The following is a 22832-nucleotide window of genomic DNA, read 5'->3' as shown; positions in this document are numbered from 1 at the left end:
CTCTGGTAGAAAGGTGCTCTCATGCCCATAGAGAATCAGCTTCGATCAGCGCTGAGCAAGGACATTTCGGGCCTCAGTAAACACCACAGTCACTGTTACATTGTGGAGATAACGACAACGGATCATGTGGCTCATTCCCGGCAGCCCAGTCCAGATATGACCATGGACTGACTTTATGGTGGTTTAGAGAGCTGGTATGGCTGCAGGCTCTATCGACAGTCCTCAGCGGTACTGGATCATCTTTCTTTAGGCTCGAGGCTGTGACGCATTATTCAAATGTATGTGATCACAGCTCAGATAGTGGAGGGCTCAATATCGTTATCAATACTGATATTCCCGCCAATGAGTGGAACTAACAGGGATGGTTACTGATTTATTTTGCCTTGAAGGAAAGTCTTCATATTGATGCTTTGTCCTTTAATGGTGTTCAGATGTTACTCTGTCCAACTTTAGTTTGAGTTTTCCCCGCTGTGTGAAATAAAGTTTAAACTATGATGCTATCAGGATACCAAGGGCGTAGGTTTGCATAGGGTCCATAGGGACTAGTCACGACCAAAGTTTGGGAAAGACACAATTGTCCCCACCAATATTTTGTTAATTTTAATTGCCTGTTAGAAAAAATAATTTTGCACAATATATTTGCAAACTCATTTGTATTATTATTAGTGCTGGGCAAGTTAACGCGTTATTATCGCATTCAAACGGCACAGATCGGGAGCGAGCGAAGGACTTTGAAAGTTAGCAGAAAGATGAATGTGAGACAACATCCGGTTTCTTCAGACGGACATCCGGTTTTCAGAATAAGATGCCAACAAAGTATGAATTATATTCACATTAAGTATAAACATGCTACCTGCATCTCGTGAGTTAAAGGGAAAATACACCTAAATTGTGCGTAAAGTGTCTTTATTCTTTGATCGCTGGGTAACCATCATCACCTCGGAGTTACAGCATTATGTTGATGAACAGTAGAGCTGCATTCATATGCTCTGACTGTCATGAAGACAGACATTTTTGCTGAAAGGTGCTGAAACATGTTATTCCTGTTTCACAGCAGTGGAACGTTTCACATACAGTCACACACTGAGCGCAGATAGTGAAGAGATAGAACTACTGTGTAAAGAGAATACTGCTGCTAACAAGAACCTGATGTGTTTAAAGTGTTTACAAACCAAATGTTATTGCCCTTTTGTTCATATAGCAGTACTTTTAAAATAACAATGAGATCGCAAAAAATCCATGCGATTAAAAATTGTAATCGTTGCCCAGCACTACTAATAATTGCATAAAGGAGGAAAGCACTTTATTTGTAGCCTATTAAGTGCTGCAGAATAGATTTATTTTAAATTTGTTGTCTTTTTTTGGCTGCACAACTGGGAAAAGTTTTTTTGATATATTTTGGATATAGAATATACTGTTATTTGGCATGTTAGCAGAACGTTTTTTATTCATTTATTTAATTATTTATTGTTACTATTATTTATTTGGTGCAGAATACAGGTTTGTATTTAAACTAAGGTTTTGTTACAGTTATTATGTTTAAATCAGTTCCAAGTTACACAAATGTTAATATATTTTAATAAAGTTTGCCTGTTCAACATAATATCAAGTTTCAACTCAGACTTTTTTAGATGGCGGGGGGGGCAGTGTCCCTACCAATGCTGAGACCAAACCTTGCAGGATACTACGATGACATCAACACGTCATTGGTATCTTAAGATAAAAGATTTAGCTTCAAATATCCATAGTGACAGACCAATAAGTGTGCACGTGACGTTAACCGTTGACGAAGCGGGCACAACAACAAATGTGTCCACATTGTGGAGGAAAATAGGTCAAATTTGTCCTGGTTGAGTCTATTTTCAGGATCGTCTTAAGTCTGTTAAAGTAGGATTATTAGGTTCATCTAAGTTTGAACATGTAAAATAATTATCACATGCGTTACATGTAACCTAAGCTGAAGTAGTTTTCCTATTTTTGACCGGTGAACGGGCACATTTATGAAAAGCATTGTATTAGCAGTGGGACTAATAATATCATAATTCCACTAGAGGCTTGAGTTTGTATTCCATGAAGCTAGTTAGCCTAGCTTGATAACGCCCTATATTTCATCCAGATGTGTATTCGTTGATCAGATCCAGGTCCGGATATTTTGATGGCAAACGACCTTCCTGGTAGTTATTTTTGTTGGAAGCAAAACCTGCCCACACAGATATCTTACCAATCAAGTAACGGTACCGACGCTGTCAATCAGCAAAGCGTCTCCCCCACAACAAACAACATAAGGGATTTAAACACAGCAGAAAAATAGAAATGTCATTTCTTCTTTCTGGTAAATACAATTTTTACAAAATAACTGCACCATTAACAACACATAGCAAAGAAACGTCTATTGATTTCTTGGCAAAAATACGATTTTAAAGTTTCCGTATCCAACATCCTCTCTGCAGCCAACGCTACTGCATCTGCAACCCCGGCGTGGTGCGGCAGTTCAGGAACCCCGACACCATCTTCATCCTGGCCTTTGCCATCATCCTCCTCAACACGGACATGTACAGCCCCAACGTCAAGCCGGAGAGGAAGATGAAGCTGGAGGACTTTGTCAAGAACCTTCGAGGTACTTTGTCCAGCTTACTGTCACAAAAGCATGATTATCTTTGAACGCTGGATAAACATTCACTTCAAATTAAGTTTTCTGCATGCATTTTGCTTTGATTAATGGCCGTGTCGATACGTTTTTTGGGGGGTTTTTTTGGAAGTTGTGTCCAAGAGGGCTTTGCTGGTTAGGCAAATCTCTTTTTAGTTGCCCTCGACAGATTTTGAGGGTATTAGCGGGGGCTTTACGGCATGGCTAACTCATTTCTCTGCCTACTGGAGTAGTCAGTAATTAAAGTACAGTATTGAGTGGACAAATGTTTGTCCTCAGAGAGCTAGAAGGACATCTCTGTCCGCGCTGTGAGAAATGTGTGCAGCGCAGCAGTGTGTAGGTAAATTCAAAGGGTTCATCAACTCTCATAAATCTCTGAATTAATCATTAATCCTGCTCTCTCTCTCTCTCTCTCTCTCTCTCTCTCTCTCTCTCTCTCTCTCTCTCTCTCTCTCTCTCTCTCTCTGTCTCTCTCTCTGTCTCATCCTCTGACAGGAGTGGACGACGGGGAAGACATCCCCCGAGAGATGCTGGTGGGGATTTATGAGCGGATTCGCAAGCGGGAGCTCAAGACCAACGAAGACCACGTGTCCCAGGTCCAGAAAGTGGAAAAGCTCATTGTCGGAAAAAAGCCGGTGAGTTTGAGCTTGCCCTTGTGGGGCCCGCCGCGCGTAGATTGTGGCCGCTTTCATCTCACCCTCCATTCAGGAGCTGAAACGACGGGAGCGTGCTGTTCCAAATTACCCAATGTACCCTCTGGGCTGTCACAGAGAGCGACGGTTTTCTTCACGGCCAGCGTTCTCTAAAAAAAAAAAAAAACAGAAGAGAAATGAAAGAGCGTTCTTTACCTGAACCTGCTCTCTTTGCTGTGTGACTCATCGATTCTTCGGGCCCCGGAGCCCTTCATGCTGAATGACTGTAATATGTCTTTTGCCCTGAGAGCGAGCCAAGAAAAGTGCCTTCTGCCAAACTCTGCCATAATGAATGAGATAAACAGCCTCGCGCCATATAATCATGAAGGTGTTTTCACCCCAGCCCTGCCTCTCCCTCCATTCATGCGCTTTCTATCAAACCAACTCTCCACTTTTGGTGACGCAAATCAGCAGAAGTCCAAGGAACCATGGCGACGTCGTGGTCATAAAGCTTGAGGCACACAGTACACGGCACTAATAGATGGATTGTGAGGAACGCATATAGTTTGTTCCGTGATCCATAAAACTAGTTTTCCCCATTCTAAATTTGGCCCATTTTTCTTGTTGACTGTTTTGATGTATCGCAGATTTAATTTAAAAGTCCCCCGTATGTGTTCACTGATCCCTGTAAAATGATTCTTGTATGTATTTCTCCCTCCACAGATCGGCTCGTTACACCATGGTCTGGGCTGTGTGAGTATTACTCTTCCTGTCATTTGAATCTATAGTGGAATCTATAGCCTTTCTGCAAACATTGTGGAACGTATATAAGTTTTGATCGTGTGCACAGGTGCTTTCCTTACCCCACCGGAGACTGGTCTGTTACTGCAGACTTTTTGAAGTACCCGACCCCAACAAACCTCAGAAGTTGGGCCTTCACCAAAGGGAGATCTTCCTCTTTAACGACCTGCTGGTGGTAAGGCAGACATTAGTCTTCCGGGCACACTGACAACACACTCATTCATTCACTCATTCACTCCGAAAGAGTCTAAACCAGTTTTCTTTTTTTTCATAGGTTACAAAAATTTTCCAGAAGAAGAAGAACTCTGTGACGTACAGCTTCCGGCAGTCCTTCTCACTTTACGCCATGCAAGTGCTGCTCTTTGAGAACCAGTGTAAGTGCTGTGTTTGCTTTTGTGTACGCTCTCTCTGAAGGTGTCAGTATGCTTCAAACTAACTAGTATGTACTAAAACAGTGATTCTCAACTGGTGGGTCGCAACCCAAAAGTGGGTCGCGGACCCGTTTCCAGTGGGTCGCCGGCCTTTGCCTGACAAAAAAAAAAGAAAAAAAAATGTATGCAGCGGAATTATTCCAGCATTTATGGCACTTGTTCAGCGGTGCAGGAAAAACACCCCAATGCGTTGTGAATCACATCACGTGATGAAGCTCAGCCAATCAAATATGAGTATTCTGTCAAGTTTCCTGACTTGAGTGAGATGTACACACACCGTGACACACGGGGGAGAGACGAGGACATATGAGCAGAGCAGGACTATTTATTGAGGTGTGAGTCGTGAAAGTCAAATCATAGGACGATCTCCAAAAGAGAGAAATGGCCAGAGAGACCAGAGTCATTAGACTCTGAAGAATTCACCTACATGAGTCTGTCCAGTCAAACACTCATTTCTCTTTTTAGAAGATGAGAAAAAAACCCTGAATGAACTGAATTTAAAGCTGCAGGGCAATTCAGTGAAAATTATTTTTGCTAAAATGAATTTCGTTCAGTAATTAATTTTTTAATCCAGCCGTTATTTTACTTGAAATGAGAAGAACATTTATTCATGTATTTCTATGTATTATTTATAATCCATCCAGTTAAATTCGAAAAATTAGATTAATATGTGTTAAAATATAATTGATGTGTACTTTCTTTATTTGATTTGACAGTTGTTTACTACACAGATACGTTACTACTACTAGAGCTCTTCAATATAGATATACCCAAATTATATACATATATATATATATATATATATATGTAATTTGGGTCGTGGGTCCCGGCTTGTCATTAAGGGGTGATGGTGGGTCCCGCAGCCAGACCAGTTGAGAACCACTGTACTAAAACATAACAAATGGTTATGATGGTTCAGAAGGGCCACACCACAAAGCAGTTTGGACTCTGATGTCAAAAAACTTACGGAAGGATGAGGATTCAGACGGTGTTCAGTGATCAAACAAACGTTTGAAGCATATTGACATCTTAAAGCTGCAGATGGTAACTCTTATTGAAAAAAAATATGACTTTTTGTCATATTTACTCAAACTGTCACTATATCGTATAGTAATACACAAAAATCGGATTCCTCCGCCTCCTTTTAGGGTTTTAATGGCATTTGTAAGATTCCACCACGCTCGAAGCACATCAGCCAATCAGAGCCGAGGAGTCTCTAACACAGCTGTTAATCACTGATCCTGAACTGTCGAACTATGCAGCGTTGATCAAATATTTATCAAGGTTCTGTTACTGCATTGCCTATTTCTTGCCTTAAGTCTTTAGATCAATGTTTAGAGCTTTGTGAGCAGTGATTGACAGCTGACTTCTCGTCTCTGATTGGTTGTTTTACTTCGGGCACGGTGAAATCTTGCAAATGTCAATGAGTACTAAAAGGAGGTAGAAGAACATTACGGTTTCTTTTATAGATTATCTGTGAGAGAGGATAAACTATGATATAAAAAAAAAACGAACAACTGCAGCTTTAATGGTTGCAGAAGTTGACTTCTGTAGACGCCCTGTGGTGGTCTGTCTATTTTGTGTGACCTCAGGTTAAAGCATTGATTTCCTGGCCCTTTAGATTATCCCAATGGAGTCCGTCTGACCTCAGCCATTCCCGGAGCTGACATCAAAGTCCTCATCAACTTCAATGCACCCAATCCTCAGGACCGCAAGAAGTTCACTGACGATGTGCGAGAATCTATCGCTGAAGTCCAAGAGATGGAGAAGTACCGGATAGAATGTGAGCATGTTTTTCTCTACATATCTGTGCTCAGCAATTACCCATCCTTCAACCTACACTATGGTCTGTTTAGATGTGAGACTAGTCTGGGTTGCTGTTAACGTTGTATATGTGTTTCCAGCTGAGCTAGAGAAGCAGAAGGGCGTGGTGAGGCCCAGCATGTCCCAGAAGGAAGCGGGCAACGGCAACCTGAGCCGAGCGAGCCTCGACGACAGCTACGCCGTCAGCGAGGGTTTGAAGAGGAGCGCCCTCAGCAGCTCCCTACGGGACCTCTCGGACGCAGGTAAAAACAGGGCTTGCCATGGTGACATACCCATCTCACAAAAGTAGAGCGTACAAAGCCGCACCGCTGGCACAACACTGTTCACTCCCTGCAGTCGACAATCAATTTGGAAGAAGCCGAGTTCCTGTTCCTGTCCGGTTTTGATTTGGGTGGCAGCCATCTTTGTTTAACGCACCCTCTGAGCCGTGAAGCTGGTGAAGCACAGAGGTAGAGATGGGTGTTCTGCTAATGGGCCCAGGTGTAATTCACTGGAGGCCATCGACTGATAATCCTTCACCGCCGGCGGGGGGGAGGAGGCAGCACTATGTAGGTCACTGTGGTCAATTTGAGCGTCTGAGCGGTAAGAGGAATTAATGTTGTCCGGTTGGTTCGGGGCGTGGAGAGTCGCCTCGATACGAACACACACTCAGGGACCTAAGCAGAGTGTTCGGACTAGCAGAGCACTGGTCGGTGCTTTTGATGATCTTTGAATGAGACGCAACACGTTCGAGTGGCAGTCTTTATGGGGTTTTGGAGGCCTACATTTCCTCAAGGAGCTGTTTGTGCATCACTCAGTTAAAATCAGTCGACAAGATTTTAGGTTTGCTTCACGTAAAAATTGACTTGTTGTGTTTTAATGCAGTTTCCTCAACACTTAAAGGGAACTCTACCGACTTAACAGGTTTACACAAAGTCAGTTTGCCAGTAGTCGGGAATGTAGTCTTGTGTCTAACAAAGTCACCCTGATGATGTCACAAGCCGTGTTACCATTCGTTATGCGTATTTTGAAGAAATGATGTATGGAAATGGCAAAATTCAATGAAAAGTTTCTACGCTCACTCAGAGGTTTTTTGACTTATTCAAAAAAGTGTTGATGTGCTGAATGGAGTATGGCAGGGGGGGACAGACCTTTTTTTGATTCAGTTTCCAGTGACACTGCAATAAAAACAGTGTTTCTTGACCAGAAAACCCCATGTGCATAGAAAATTCATTTTCTATCAAAATAACTTTGCAACACTACTAAACCGCAGGACATTACTGTAGTTCATTGGTGACCATGTTACAAAAAGTATTTCTGTAGCTCCTGCTCTTATATGTTACTTAAATGAATGCAATACTTTTAGACTCTAATACAGAACATGGCCTCAGTGTCCCCTTAACATATTGTGATGGTTTAAGCAGGCAGGAAATTGCCTAATATTGGTTTCTGTTCATGGCCTAAGTGCCGTCCTAAGATGAACATGCAACTATATAAGATGTAAATCTGTTAATATTTAGACATAGTTGACATTAAACACGGCCAACACTATCTGACATGAACACAGCCCTGAAGAACTCCATCCATGTTCCTCTTTTAGATGGTGAGATGGCCAAGCCTGGTTCACAGCCTCTTCCTGGTTCACAGCCTCTTCTTTAGCCTCTTCTTCTACTGTTCACTGACGGATTACAGTCATGCGCGGCCTGTAGCGCCAACTTCTGGCAAACTACGCTGTAGCCGAGCTTATAGAAATGTGCCTAATTTCGCATTTCTTTTTTTTGTGAAATATTTGCTGATCATTTGAATGGAAACATGGCTGTCGTGACGTTATCAGGGTAATCTCAGTTTGGGTTTGGAGACTACAAATTTAAAAGAAGACTACAAACAGAAAGCCTCAGTTAGAAACTGGAGGCGTGAAGTTCGAAAAGTGTGAACATTTACCAGGTGGGGAGTGTCTGATAAAATGTATCCTTTGGTTGCATTGAGGACACAGTGTATGTCACTCATTCTCGGGACTAAAAGGAATTTATCTCGGCCTCTGCTGCTTCGATTTTGCCCATTCTTTGTTTTATGTGTCCTTCATGAGTCTTGCAAGTTAACCAGGGTGAAATGCTAAATTGCCAGAGTATCCCTTTAATGCAGCCGGATTGCAATTGTTTCACTAATGGCAAGTGTCTCCGGCCGGCTGTGTAGTCACTGAGTAAAACCTCGTTGTGGAGCGGTAGCAGTGCCTCGCTTTTTTCCTTTTTCCCTTTTCTCCCGACTCGCCTCCCTCTGACCGGTCTGCTGCTAGCTTAGCCGTGTGCCACTGTTGTCACCTTAGGGCCCCTCCCCCTCCGCTGTAGACGGAAGAGATGTGTGCACCATCACGTGTTAACCGGGTGTGTCTAATCTGTCATGTTGCATGTTCTGGGCAGGCAAGCGTGGGAGACGCAGCAGTGCGGGATCACTAGACAGCAATATTGAAGTAAGTAGGACGCAACTGACGGCGAGCTGACTTTGTGTTGTTCAATGTGAACGCACAAGCCTCTGTTTTTTGTTTTGTTTTGTTTATTTGTGGTTTGAGTTTGGTTTCTTCCACTGTTTTTGGTGGTGTTTCTGTGGTGAGCATCTTGGTCACTGTGCATGCAACGGGAATGATCCGCCGCGGCCGACACGCGTCTTAACCCTGGATGTGCACGGCATGACTAATACTACCCCTGACTCACACTAGGGCTGCTCTGTGTCGATCGGTAGACTCCCACCTTTGAGTCATCCTCTCGTGTAGCGCGTTAGAGTTCGAGCCATTTCCTGCATTTCGTCCTTTTTTTGTTTTGTTTTGTTCACTCCAAGTGAACCTGGATGTGCTTTTGTCAGTTCCAGCTTCTGCATGCTCGCACAGTTTGACGTGGCCCATGACCTCCACCCTCTTCCTTTTGCCATTGTCACACTTAGCCAGCAGTGTATTGCAGTGAAAGAATCCTAGCATGACGGCACAGATGATTCACAGTTAATAAAAACTCTGTCAAGCCATCCAACCTCTGTGATCAGGGCCATTTGTATATGGCCAGCTGATTTAACTGTGGTTGATTTGACACAAGCCTTATTGTCTTCAGTTCTTCAGTGCCAGTTCGGATACGGAGCTGTTGCCAAAACCAAAAAAATCCATCTCTCAATACTATCCACACAGTCTGTGGCCCAAAGCAAAGTTTAATTACGTTAGCTGTCAGCTGGTAACTAGTCAGCCTGGCACGTTAAGAATAGCTTTATAGAAAAAGCCAATCTTCTCGATCATGGTCTTGTTTACTTATGAAGGTCAAATAGAAAGGCTTTCATAAACAGTTAAAAGTGCCTCATAGTAACTTTAAAGTAAGAACACATCATAACTCAACACTCTCTTTTGGATCTAATACGTCATCGGTGATATCGGTGAGGTGAGGTGCCTGCGCGGGGCCCAAATTATATTAAAAGACGATACCCTGGCGAGCGATACAGAAGTATCGGCTGACGTGCCACCAGAGTGCACATCAGCTTCTTTCCTCAACTCATCCTGCGTTCTCCACCACAGAAATAGTTTTGAATGAAGATACAATAACCTTGAACCTTGATAGTTTAGTTTGCATGTTGTGCATGGCTCCCGAAAGATTCGCTTCATTTCTTTAACATAAACTTTTGTTTTGGTTGTGTGTTTTGTTATTCTGTGTTACTGTGCCCTTAAGAAAAGAAATCCTATGAAGTTTTTTTTTCATCTTGCTGAGTGGGACTCAGCAAGCCACATCAAACCACATCAGTTAACTCAGCCACATGGAAATCAAAAGGGGTTACTGTAACTTTGGAAAGCAGATACATTAGTGACGGGAAGACTGTCTGCTTGTGACGGTGCAGATACGCTGTATGATGGCTCAGGGTGATGTTTTTCTCACGACAAATATGTCTTTTGGTCCTTAAATAACTGCAGCAAGTATCCCTTCACTTGTATCTGCTGTGTCGCACTGGACAGCAAGTAGACTCTGCCCTGTGTCTCTGCTGAGCTCTGACGCCTTCTCTCTTGCAGGGGTCCATTATTAGCAGCCCTCACCTGCGCCGGAGGACCCCCTCGGGCCGAGACTGCCCGTCCCGCCACAGCGGCCAGTCCCTGCCCAACTCCTCCTCGCTGCTTGGAACTCTGTTCGGCACACGGCGGGTGAAGTCCCCCAGCCCCACACCGCAGGCCCTGCACCCCACCCTCATCTCCCACACCCCTCACCCCGCCAACCTGCACCACACGGCCCGGTCGGACACGGACGCGCCGGCCTCCGCGCACCCTCACCACGCCCAGTTCTGCCACGCGACACAGAACCCCCCGCCTTACCACCACCACCACCACTACAACCCACCGGCCCACCTGCAGCATCCGCCGCACCAGTACCACCCGGCGGCGTCTCACGGCCAGCAGCCGGTCTACCCGCCACACCCCCATGCCCACGGGGGCCACCCGCCGCACCCCTCCCACCCCGCTCACGGGCCCCACCACCACGGCCCGCCAGCGGCACCCTCCCAGGCGCCCAGCAGCATCAAGCCCAAACACAGCGGCATCAGCACCGTGGTCTGAGGCGCACGGAATGGTGGTGGGGGGGGGCTCTCTGACTGAAGTCTTCATTTTTTTAAATCCGAGACTTACGAGACGTTTGCACTGTGCATCCGCCGGTCTGGGGATGTGAAGCCAGACGGGATCCTGTGCCGCCTTTGGCATGTTGTTTGTTTTGTTTCCTTGTTACGCTCGGGGCAGCGTATTCAACACAAACACATCTCCTCTCCAGTCGCTCCCTTTCATTTCATCTCACAGGTCACGCCTGGCTGCCTCTAGAGCAGCAGACAACGACGCAAGACCATGCACAAAGACCACGACTACTGTTTCTCCTCAGTAACTTAAACTGACATGATCTAATATCTTGCTCGCAGGTATTTTACAGAAGATTTAACCTAGTGTGTGTGTGTGGGGGGGCTGAATGGACAGAACGGTCATCCTCAGCCGTACAGTAGCCGTACCAGTATTTAATGTAGCGGTAGCTCACAGTGCACTGTGATATCTCTGTTAGCAGCGATAAATGTGCCAATTATGGAAGCATTTACTAATTTACTAATTGTGCATAGTGTTTTGTAAAATGATAATATCAACTGTTATTATTATATTATTACAGAACAAAACAACGTTGATTATAACTCTCAGTATATTATACTGGCACATAGCTGGCGTATTTTCACTGTTAAGAACCCGATCAGAGCTCTTATTAGCGGGGCAGTTAGCGAGGATCCTGCTGTGAATGGTTGCCTTTGACTTAGGATGAGATTGTCGGAGGCCGCTGCAGACTTTGCACGCCGGCCTTCCACAGAGTGACGTCCAACCGCGCTCGTCTTTGGTTTCGTAGTTGTCTCTCAGCCACAACGAGCCGCCGAGCAAAACAGATTCACCTGAATGTCCGCCATCATTTTATTTTTTTAAAACAAAGGTTTTTTGGGAGTCCAATGAACGCTACGGACTGGACTGCAACCTGGTGGGATCGTGGAGCAGGAGGAGTTTTTGTTTGTCCCGGAAGCTGGCACAGTCTGCGCAAAGCGTGGAGCGGGGTCTTTAACGTCCCGCCCTGAATGTGGAAGCTCTCAGCTGGCTGAGTCGGCCCCTCTTCGGTTTCACTGCGCGACCCACAGAGCGGGCGCCTCCACCACAGTGTCAGAACATCAATAAGTATCATTCTGCGACGGCGCTCGGCCGCATCGGTTCACTCACCGGGAAAGGCAGTTTTTATATCAATCATCCTGCTGACATATTACCGGACGGCCGTCCCGCCTGTGGCGTGTGCAGAGCGGAGGCAGGGGGGGGGGGGGGGTGCTGGAGCATATCCTCTGTTGAAAAGTGACAGACACAGCACTTGTTTGTTTAGTTGATATCAATGGCAGAAGTTAGTTAGTCTGAATCAGTTTGAAGACTAAAAGATGGATTTTTTTTTTTACTGTATGTGCAATATGTATTTACTTTTTTTTGTGTCTCGGAGCTCTTTCAATCCGGTTGTTCCATTTAGTTTGGTTCTGTTAGAGTTGTCTCCCCCCCGAATGTTTCAGTCAAGTGCAAGTATCCACGGGGGATTGGGATGGACTGGACCTTCCACGCTGATAAAGAATGTCAAAGGAAAATCATTTTGCATGTAACAATGTCTTTCCAGGCTATTTTCTAACTGTCGTGTATTCCCAAAGTATATCCGTGTTGCAGTCGACAGTTGTTAAAAAACAAAAAAACAAAAAAAGATTAATGGTAGAATAGTTTTGACTTCTTCGATTACAGCTAACAGAAGTCAACTAAGTATGTGTGTCACTCCAGAGGACAACAACAGCCGTATCGCTTCCTGATGCGCGCGCAGCAGTCCGCCGGATCATTGGCGTACAACAGGAGTCAAAGCTGTGGGAGGGGAGGTAGAGCGATGATGGACGTGAGCTCCATAATTTACCACCCATCTCCATCAATGGCTCACACGTTACTGTCCACTGATATCCAGTAGATATGTGAATACTTCTGTCGTAAGGCACCACCCTCTGAAAAAGTACCCGTCATAAAGGGTTAAACTACCGTAATAAACGAATTTGATTAATCGATAAAGTTAAGTAATCGTTGAATACAGAAGCAGAAAGTGGGCGGGCCCGCAATTTTCTTTTCTCGCTGTTATCTCGAGATCACCAGTTAATTGTTTCGTAGAATGTCGAGAAAACAAACTTTGTCCTATCAAGATAACGACTTCATTATCTTTTTAAATACAGTCTTTTTATATTATATTTTTTATAGACAGGCTTCTCTACGGTCAGCTCGATCCGGGCCAATTGAATGCATTGACCATTAGCGCCAGTAAAAGAGTGCACTGGGTAAAGGCTTGACTGCGGTCGGCATTGTCCTCCTGCTCTCTGATGAATTCAACTATTAAGAGGAAGTAACCTTTGTTGTTTTCTCGATTATCTCGTTTGAAAGTTAATTTTCTCGAGAACTTGTGTTCTGAAGATAACAGCATTGAAAAACATAACTGCTAGCGCAACAGCTCTCGGCTTCCGTAGTTTAAATGCATTAATGGTTGATAAATAATTTGCTTTACACATCAATAATATGGCATTCATGAGAACAACTTTTGGGTTGCCATGTTTTGAAAATATTCCCTTTGGCTGTTGTTAATCCTCCAGCAAATGCTAGTAATACCTAGTTTACACTGTACGACTTTGGAACTGCCGGACAAAAAAACTCAAGATCAAAGGTAAATTGGAGTTGTCTCTGTGCTCAATCGTTATGTGTGAACTGTTCTGTTCATCAACAGATTATTACTGATATATAAAGCATTAGTAAACTATTTATACATCATTACTGAAGCCTTTAGTTACCACCTCTAAACCCTTTCTAAAAGGGTACCTCGTAGACAGTGTTTGCCATGATCCAAAATGTACTCAGCCGGCTTTATGTACTGTAGGCTACCCTAAAACCTCACATTTGAGTTTGACTCTAAATTTGTCAACTATACAGCATTTAATCCAGCGTAGTTTAGGTTTCTATGGAGTCACAAAAGTGACAATACTACATGGTCATTACATTTTAAATCGGTTGTATACCAAAATGAAATGGTCCCAGCACAATGCCCACAGTTGACCGACCGAAAGCTTCTGTCTTCAGACCAGAGTCTGATTAGCCAGTTGTGACGGCATAATGGTGCAAACGGCAGCCAAGAAGAAACCTACCTTCTTCTATTGGAGGTCCCCAGAATTATGTCCAATCATAGTGTTCTCAGTCACAACCCAGCAGTTATTTCAGGCGACTGATCAATCGTAAAAAACCTGATTCCGTGTGAGGTTGCATGCCATTGATGCCTACCGTTTCTGTTCTCTCTCTCGCTCTCTCTCTCTCACTTGTTTTGTTTTAAGTGTGGTTCTATCGAGCGGTGGGCTTGTATTGGCCCTAAACTTTCAGCTTTGATTTCTCTGACTGATGCTCGTTTCATTTTTGAGAGATTTCTGGCCCTATAAGCGTGTCTTTTCATTCCAAGTTGTGTCATCTTACTCCCGGCATGCATTTCACCTCTATTTCCACTTTACAGTACAAAGACATGGCGGTATGCTGCTGGGTGTAAATAGCAAATCCATCTGGGGGGGAACATGATGTAAGTCGATGAAGAGGCTCTGAAAGGGAGGCGACGTGTTACGGGTGTGTGGGTTGCAAAAACCAATGAGATAAACATGTAAATAGCCTGTAAATAATGATAATTATTATTACTACTGCTCGGTGTCTGCAGTTCCATTGAAGGTGCATTCCTGCTCCCCTCTGATATTTACATAATCATCAACTGCTTTCTCTCTGCCTCCGACCGGGACTGAATTATCATAGGGATGTAGAGCCGGCTGTTACGCGGTTGACGCGGCTTCCGGCTCATTTTCCGGAGACGCTCCTGTTCTCTCGCACTCACGGCCCATTTTTGGGAGGTCGAATGGAAGGGAGGAGAGCTCCTTATTTTATTACGCATTCTGTTTCTAAGTAGACAAAACCCTATCGATGTAAAACTAGTACTGTGACGATGTTGAGAAACGCAAAATAAAACGATATATTGTAAAACCTGAGCTGAGTGGCCCTGCTTTGTCAAGGAGTGCAATTTATTGGATTGACTTGAGAGAAGTTGAATGACGGCTTTTCTACCCACGGTTGCACAGGGCTTTACCTACCTGAAGGTGGTTCTACACTCCTCGGACCATGCATACCGTCCTGACGTTCTTTAGGACCCCACTCATTACTGTCTGAAAGTGGTCCTTGAATCCTAGAACTGCACTTCCTGCATACGTAGGTTTTTCTACCTAGAAAGGGGAAATAGTATTGGAATCATAGAACCACAATTAAAGCATGGGCGATAATTCAATATGATAATTTAGCATCTTTATCACCGTGATGAAATCGTGATGAAATCGTGATGAAATCGTGTATCACGATATCGTGATATCGTGCGTCTTAATGGATAATAACAAGCACATGCTGACTCAGCTTTCTCAGACGATCTGAGATGATGTGGATTCCGCTCCATGGATGTACCCCCGTGAAGTTCAATGAAACTATTGTCTTCTATCTGATCACCCTGTACTTGTGTGCATTCGGTGGTCGTGAGTCCAAGTTCCCCTTAGCGCTGCAAATATATATGGCTTCTGAGGCTCCAGAATGGTTTCGGTTTTTACGAGAATAAAAGTTCTTGAACTGGGGAAACCATGAAATGCCATTCATGTGCGCACTGCGAACATTGCTATCTACTACGATTACTCGAATGCAATTGAGTAAATGTTCTTCTGTTAGCTTAATATTCAATACAGATTATTGACGACTACATTTACTTTGTCTGCAATCAGAGCAGTCCAGATAATTATGACGTGGATTCAAATGTAGCAGATTTGTCAGCCTCGACATTCTTTCTGTGAGCTCACGCTTAAAGCTAAAAACAGGTGTCGAGATTAGTTATTCTAACTATCATCTTACATTTTAGGTATTGTATTATCCAAAATAGTGCATATGCTGTAGCTGGTGTGAGTGGGGGAAAATAAAATCTCCCCAAAAGGAGGCTGTGGGGTGTTTGCGATGCCTGGCTCCGTCTCTGCTCTGGGCTTAAGCTGAGGTAAGCCTGATGACATCATACGTTTTGAAGACATCCCTGCATGTGGTTTGAGGAGTGGTTATAGCACACGCCATATAACCGGAAACATCCCGGGTTCCACTCCGGCCTTAGGACCTTTGTTATGTTGCATGTAATCCCCCCACTCTCCCCCATTTACACTGTCCTCTGGCAAATAAATGTCACAATGCCAACAACCAAAAATCTATATATATATCTGCACATTGTCAGAAACAATACTGAGGACATGACATCTGTGGCCACGTGGTTCGTGTTCCACTCCTCCTCGAGCCATCCAACAATACAAAGGCTCTCTTCGGGACACCGAGGCATCTGATGTTAACCTCCACAAACTGCTGTGGATCCTCTGATGAAAGTCAATACAGCCGAAGGGCCTCGACACTGCTTCTCTTCTCCGTCTTGCACAGTCAACATGCCCGGCTGCCTGCCCTGACTGTGGCAGGGTGGTCTGAGTGACAGCTCACCCCGTTCGTCCGTCCGGCCCTTGAGGTTGGAGCTAAAAATAGATCCCCGGGCTTTTGAGGGGCCACTTCCTCGGTGTCAGCAGGACGACGTCATCATGCGGCCGGGGAGGGGCCCGAGCACAGGGCTGCATATCCTCTGCCGGCAGAGAATGGTTCGGGGCTACGTACCCCCTTGTGTTCTGTTCGACGATGATGCGCGCTACGTTGGTAATGGTGACGCTGACAATATTCGATGTTCGTATTATTATTATTCATAGCACCGGTGGGTTTACAGTGGACATTTGAAGTCTGCTCCAGAGGAGGTTCAATGACAATAAGCCCTTGTCACAGCATAGCAGGGTCAACACAGGTGTACCGTAGTTCATAACATGAGTGATGGTCACATTCCATTTAGTGTGTCACCATTCCAGTGAGCCAGCGTGCACAATACCAGGGCCCGAGTCCACCTAAATGGAACGGGGCCATAATTAATGTTATTCACTACACCTGTGTTGACTCTGCTATATAACATGTCACAACTTCTGACATTTTCCTATTCTCTGTGCATCGGTGTAAGTCACCCCGGGCACGTGCTGATGTGCTGTATGCTTATAAGTAATATTGTATGTTCCATGTCGTTGCCTCTACTGCATTATAGTTTCTTTGTAGATTGCTCCACCAAGTGGTAGCCTCACGCCATTGTTATACAGTTGTTCTGTGTTTCGGGGCCATCAGAAATATCACCATAACATATTGTATTAAACATTTGCTTGAAACATTCTCTCTCTAAATAAATCAACAGCAGCGTTGATCGGGCCCTCGCACCTTCACGCACGTCGAGGGTACTGGCAAGACTCGGCCGTGCATTTCTGTGACCATCATACACTGCGTGCACGAGTTGACGGTATTTCCTGCGTGGATCAGCGGCGTAGCCAGGTCCCTTTGCCGCGTCTTACTCCTCGAATGTTTTGAGTGTAGCTCCGAATACAATCATAAATGTAAGCCTGTAAAGATCGACAAAGAACTGAATGTGTGTGAATGCGCTTTAGTCTTTGTAACATAACAGAATGTCAAAGCAAATGAAGGTTTCAAAACTGACTGTTTGTTTGTGCAGCTAGCTCTGACAATCACTGCTGAGTGACTCAAAGCGGGAAGAGTCGAGGAGAAATGGCAGAATGTATCGTTCCATGTGGAAAAAAAGGCAAAAGGTGAGCCCATGAATTATGACCTGTGATATGAATTAGTGCGGTTTGATTTTATTCAACAAACTGAAGTTGCATTAAATTACAGCCTGTCCCCAAAACGAACAAAAACAATTCACTGAACTGTTCATGAAAACTCCACGTACAAGCGCGATTTTAAAACTATTGATATCCAATGTCTGCTCTCCAAACATCTTACTTTGCACATATTTAGATCAGAGAAGCCTTCTTCTGATGGTGGGCCCACCAATCCTTTCACTAAGTTCAGTGGTTGGACCGCTGTATTGATCGTATCCTGCTTACGGCTATGGTTGTCAGTAGGTGGCGCTATGACGATGAGTTAATATTGGCATGCAGATGCCATGACTCTCATCAAGCATGTCACGTTTGGGACAGTTTTGACAAAGTACAGTCGAGTTACAACAGCTTGATGGATGATGGCGAACCATGTAAAATGGCCGCCACACCACGTCAAAGCCGTTTCATGAAACCTCAAGCTTTTGCTAACTTTTAATCACTCAGGTCTTTAGATTGTAGCCGACTGCCCAAATTGGAAGTTAATCTGATTCCCAAATAGTATACATCTAGGTGAAACACACTGCAAGGTCTACATTGTTGAAATTTTGTAGGGGGCGCTATCGAGCCGACTTGCCACTCTGAAGCAATAAAATCATATCAGATAACTACAGGTAGGACTTTAAATGTGTGTGCCATTCAAAGTTGATCATTAAATATGAGAGAAAGGTATTATACGATGATTTAAATGTTTCATATTAGTTTCATTTGATAACTCTCTTGTCAGCTGTTTTGAAGCAGTAAAAGAAAACTGAACAGAATTAGTCTTCTGATGGCTTCATGTTTGTCTATAACTCTTCCTCTGAGGAGACAAGAAATATTTAACAACTACAGAAATGAAATGTTTTCATAAGTGGAGCAGGTTTTAACCGAGGCTCTGCTTGTGAATGAGGAAGCAAAGTTGACATTCACAGCGCTGCTCCTCTTCCTGGAATGAAGCACAGCTTGATAAGCCCTCCTTCTTCCTCCTGCTCTCAAACACAGCGGCTCCACTCTGCCCACATGTTTCCTTGTTCCCTCCCCTTCAGATCTACAGTTTTAAAGATGGGTGTAACCAACATGGTGGTGCAGCGATAGAGCTGACAGCCTCCATTCACTGAACAAACACATGTTGTTCAGATCAGAAGTCAAAGCAGAGTCACTTCTAGTGAAGCGAAACTCAGACAGTCGTTGTCACTGAGAGGTGAAATGGCGCAGAAAGGAGTTCAGCTGGATCGGGAAGCCTTCTCTTGTTCCATCTGTCTGGATCTACTGAAGGATCCGGTGACTACTTCCTGTGGACACAGCTACTGCATGAACTGTATTAAAAGCTTCTGGGATGAAGAGGATGTGAAGAAACTCCACAGCTGCCCTCAGTGTAGGCAGACCTTCACACCGAGGCCTCTCCTGCTGAAAAGCACCATGTTAGCAGTTTTAGTGGAGGAGCTGAAGAAGACTGGACTCCAAGCTGCTCCTGCTGATCACTGCTATGCTGGACCTGAAGATGTGTCCTGTGATGTCTGCACTGGGAGGAAACTGAAAGCCCTCAAGTCCTGTCTCGTCTGTCTGGTCTCTTATTGTGAGAACCACCTCCAGCATCATTATGACGCGGCTCAATTAACAAAACACAAGCTGGTGGACCCCTCCAAGAAGCTCCAGGAGAACATCTGCTCTCGTCACGATGAGGTGATGAAGATGTTCTGCCGTACTGATCAGCAGTGTATCTGTTACCTCTGCTCTGTGGAGGAACACAAAGGCCACGACACAGTCTCAGCTGCAGCAGAAAGGACTGAGAGGCAGAGAGAGCTGGAGGTGAGTCGACTAAACATCCAGCAGAGAATCCAGGACAGAGAGAAAGACGTGAAGCTGCTTCAGCAGGAGGTGGAGGCCGTCAATCGCTCTGCCGACGAAGCGGTGAAGGACAGCGAGAAGATCTTCACCGAGCTGATCCGTCTCATGGAGAAAAGAAGCTCCGATGTGAAGCAGCAGGTCAGATCCCAGCAGAAAAGTGAAGTGAGTCGAGTCAAAGAGCTTCAGGAGAAGCTGGAGCAGGAGATCTCTGAGCTGAAGAGGAGAGACGCTGAGCTGAAGCTGCTCTCACACACAGAGGATCACAACCAGTTTCTACACAACTACCCCTCACTGCCACCACTCAGAGAAGCTACAGACTCGTCCGCCATCCATATCCGTCCTCTGAGCTACTTTGAGGACGTGACGGCGGCTGTGTCAGAAGTCAGAGATAAACTACAGGACGTTCTGAGAGAGAAGAGGACAAACGTCTCACTGGCAGCGACTGAAGTGGACGTTTTACTGTCTCCTTCACAAGCAGAGCCCAAGACCAGAGCTGAGTTCTTAAGATATTCAAGTGAAATCACACTGGATCCAAACACAGCATACACACGGCTGTTATTATCTGAGGGGAGCAGAAAAGCAACAGTTATGAGAAAACAGTCTTATTCTAGTCACCCAGACAGATTCACTGCATGTTCTCAGGTCCTGAGTAGAGAGAGTCTGACTGGACGTTGTTACTGGGAGGTGGAGTGGAGAGGAAGAGGAGTTTATGTAGCAGTCGCATACAAGAATATCAGCAGAACAGGGAGCTCTCATGAATGTGTATTTGGATGGAATGACAAATCTTGGGCGTTAGATTGTTCCAAAAACAGTTTTACATTTTGGTACAACAAGATCCAAACTCGCGTCTCTGGTCCTCAGTCCTCCAGAGTAGGAGTGTACCTGGATCACAGAGCAGGTATTCTGTCTTTCTACAGCGTCTCTGAAACCATGACTCTCCTCCACAGAGTCCAGACCACATTCACTCAGCCTCTCTATGCTGGACTTTTGATTCAGTATCATGGAGACACTGCTGAGTTCTGTAAACTAAAATAGACAGAAGTGATTCATGGAACAGCAAATTCATTTTTGTGTTTTAATCCTGAAACTCATTTTGTCTTCATCATTGTCGCTTCATTGCTCATTGTTCTTCACCTGTCAATCAAAGATGGAGGGCGGTACTTTGACATCTTGTCATCATTGTTGTGTACATGTTTGAGTTCCTTCAGGTGGAGCTCCTTCCTGTGTCTGTTAAACCATGGAGGCTATCACTGCTCATGATGATCTTTGCTGACCTGAACTGATATTTCTCTTCATGAAAATGTAAACTGCTCTGAGGTTTAAATGTTTGATAAATATGTGTATTGATGTATTAGTTAGTTGTTGCTTCTCTTCCACTGCATGGCTCTTAAAGAGAGAAATCACCAGAGCTTCTTTTATCAAAGAGATTTAGTTCTCAGCACTCTTTGTAAAGATTTCTTTTAGTGAAATTATGTTTATTTTCTACAACAGATTAAATGTTGTTCTTGTTGTTTTCTTAATCGTTGTACAAATCAGGCACTATGATGTATTATATAACTAATGATTATAATCATAATCAACAAGTAAATCATTCATTATTCTCTTTTACAGAACTGAGATTCTGGTCAAACAAATATATTGTGAGGATGAAGTGAATATGTTCATGAAATGATTGCACAAGAGTCATTGAACAGACTTCACTGATGGGATGTGAACAAACTGAAGGTTTACATGATGAATAAAGTATCTCTTGATTCAAGAATGAAGAAAGTCTTTTCTTCTTCTCTTATTTACAGGGTTTCATACAAAGCTGATGGAGAAGATGTGAAACTAATATGAGAGTATAACTGAGTCAGTTTTCCTCCTGAAACAGCTCAAAGTACAGAGTTCATGTTGAGAGCAGAAGAACATGAGTCAGTCAGTCTCTGTCCTTTAAACTGTCCTCACTGAAACATCTTAGTCACAGAGAAATGAGCAGAGTTTATATCACGTGTCGCTTCTTACAACCAACATTCTGTTCGTGCACTCAGTCAATAAAGAGGATTTATTACACTGACATGAAACAATGTATAAAATAGTGAATTAATCTGGTGAAGTTTGGGTGTGAATAAGTTGTATTGAGTCCTCCTCACACACAGGAGACAACAGATACTGATGAAGGTTCAGAATGAGGCTGTCATGTTGGTTCAGGGTTTATCTGTCACCTCACAGCCAGACCATGTTGTGAAGTTTGAATCCAGACTCGACTCAAACTTCTTGTGACTCATTTTGTCCAGGGTGAAATCTGTCGACCCACCAAACGGCCTGCTGAGATCAAGAGTTTCTCTACTTTATCCTCAGTTAGTGTGGCACTGGGTGTTTGAGAAGACAGGGCAGTATTAGCCCCCCCTGTTGTTATGAATTCAGTAAAAGCTAAGGTCTCAGAAACCAGTGGGGGGCCGTGCATTTTATACCTGGGCCTTCACTGCTGTCCTGCAGCTGAAACACAGCTACGGTTATTATTTGTTTCGTGTAAACATGAAGCCAACACCTATAGATCCACTAACTGCAGAGAATACGCTGAGAGTGCGTCTCCTCTCTGCTCTGACTGCAGCTGGGAGGCTGCCGAGGCTTCTGTGAGAGAGTCCGCCTGTGAGTGCTTTGGGGCGGCGGAGGGGCTCACGGCAGAACCCGCCACTCGATTTGTCACTAGTAGCTTTTGACAAAACAAGTCGCCATGAGGGTTTGGAAAGTCGCCAGATTTAGCGAGAAGGTTGCCAACACTGGTTAAATATGTCCCCAGAGCAACATTGGACGTAACAATAGTTCCTATCACATATTAAACCAAACAAATATCCATCTTCATAAAAACAAGTTGTACAAATAATAACATATAAACAAGCATATTAAAGCTACTGCAGATGTAAAAACAAACACATTTAACTTACCAGAGCTGCTGTTCACTGTTTAAAGACAAAGTCCATCCTCCTTTCTTTGTTAACAAAGAGTTTAATCTCACGGTTGTTCAGAACATCTGTGTGTTTTAGTTCCTGTAAGAAGTCCTTCTGGATTCATGGACGCCAGTGAAGACAGTCGAGCCTCCCCAGTTGTATTTCTTGAATAGGTTTTAATGCATTTGAGGCTAAAAATATCTGCTCCACAGAGGCAGCAGATTTTGGGATTGTCACCGCCCAACATGCCACGCTAGCCCACTGACCAATCACATACTTGTAGGCCAGCTAGCAGCTCTGACACGTCAAAGAATCCGCCCAACATGTCAAACTAAAGATCTGATTGGTTGAAGACTATGACAATCAACAATATCGTCCCCGTTCACTT

General features: G+C 44.2%; 2 protein-coding genes across 3 annotated transcripts in view; both read left to right on the top strand.

Moving 5' to 3' along the window:
• The window catches only part of iqsec1b (IQ motif and Sec7 domain ArfGEF 1b), a 60740-nt gene extending 48625 nt beyond the window's left edge, over positions 1-12115 (top strand). For both annotated transcript variants that reach the window (XM_079265498.1, XM_079265499.1), the window contains exons 6-14: positions 2451-2617; positions 3143-3282; positions 4003-4032; positions 4130-4255; positions 4355-4454; positions 6133-6294; positions 6416-6577; positions 8732-8781; positions 10348-12115. In XM_079265498.1, coding sequence (XP_079121624.1) covers positions 2451-2617; positions 3143-3282; positions 4003-4032; positions 4130-4255; positions 4355-4454; positions 6133-6294; positions 6416-6577; positions 8732-8781; positions 10348-10884 — 1474 coding nt within the window. In that variant the 3' untranslated portion in view covers positions 10885-12115. The remainder of the gene's footprint in view (positions 1-2450; positions 2618-3142; positions 3283-4002; positions 4033-4129; positions 4256-4354; positions 4455-6132; positions 6295-6415; positions 6578-8731; positions 8782-10347) is intronic.
• Positions 12116-18840: 6725 nt separating this feature from the next.
• LOC306775316 (tripartite motif-containing protein 16-like) lies at positions 18841-21028 on the top strand. The gene has a single exon (XM_079265654.1). The coding sequence runs from the start codon at positions 18873-18875 to the stop codon at positions 20547-20549; it is 1677 nt and encodes a 558-aa protein (XP_079121780.1). The 5' UTR covers positions 18841-18872; the 3' UTR covers positions 20550-21028.
• The last annotated feature ends 1804 nt before the right edge of the window (positions 21029-22832 follow it).

The sequence above is a fragment of the Melanostigma gelatinosum genome (assembly GCF_949748355.1).
Source record: "Melanostigma gelatinosum genome assembly, chromosome: 3".
In the NCBI taxonomy this organism is placed as follows: Eukaryota; Metazoa; Chordata; class Actinopteri; order Perciformes; family Zoarcidae; genus Melanostigma; species Melanostigma gelatinosum.
The sequence above is the reverse complement of the archived record's forward strand: the minus strand, read 5'-3'. Positions and strand labels throughout refer to the sequence as shown.

Excerpts from the sequence above, each read along its gene's own strand:
- LOC306775316 (XM_079265654.1), top strand. The coding sequence starts at position 18,873 with ATGGCGCAGAAAGGAGTTCAGCTGGATCGGGAAGCCTTCTCTTGTTCC.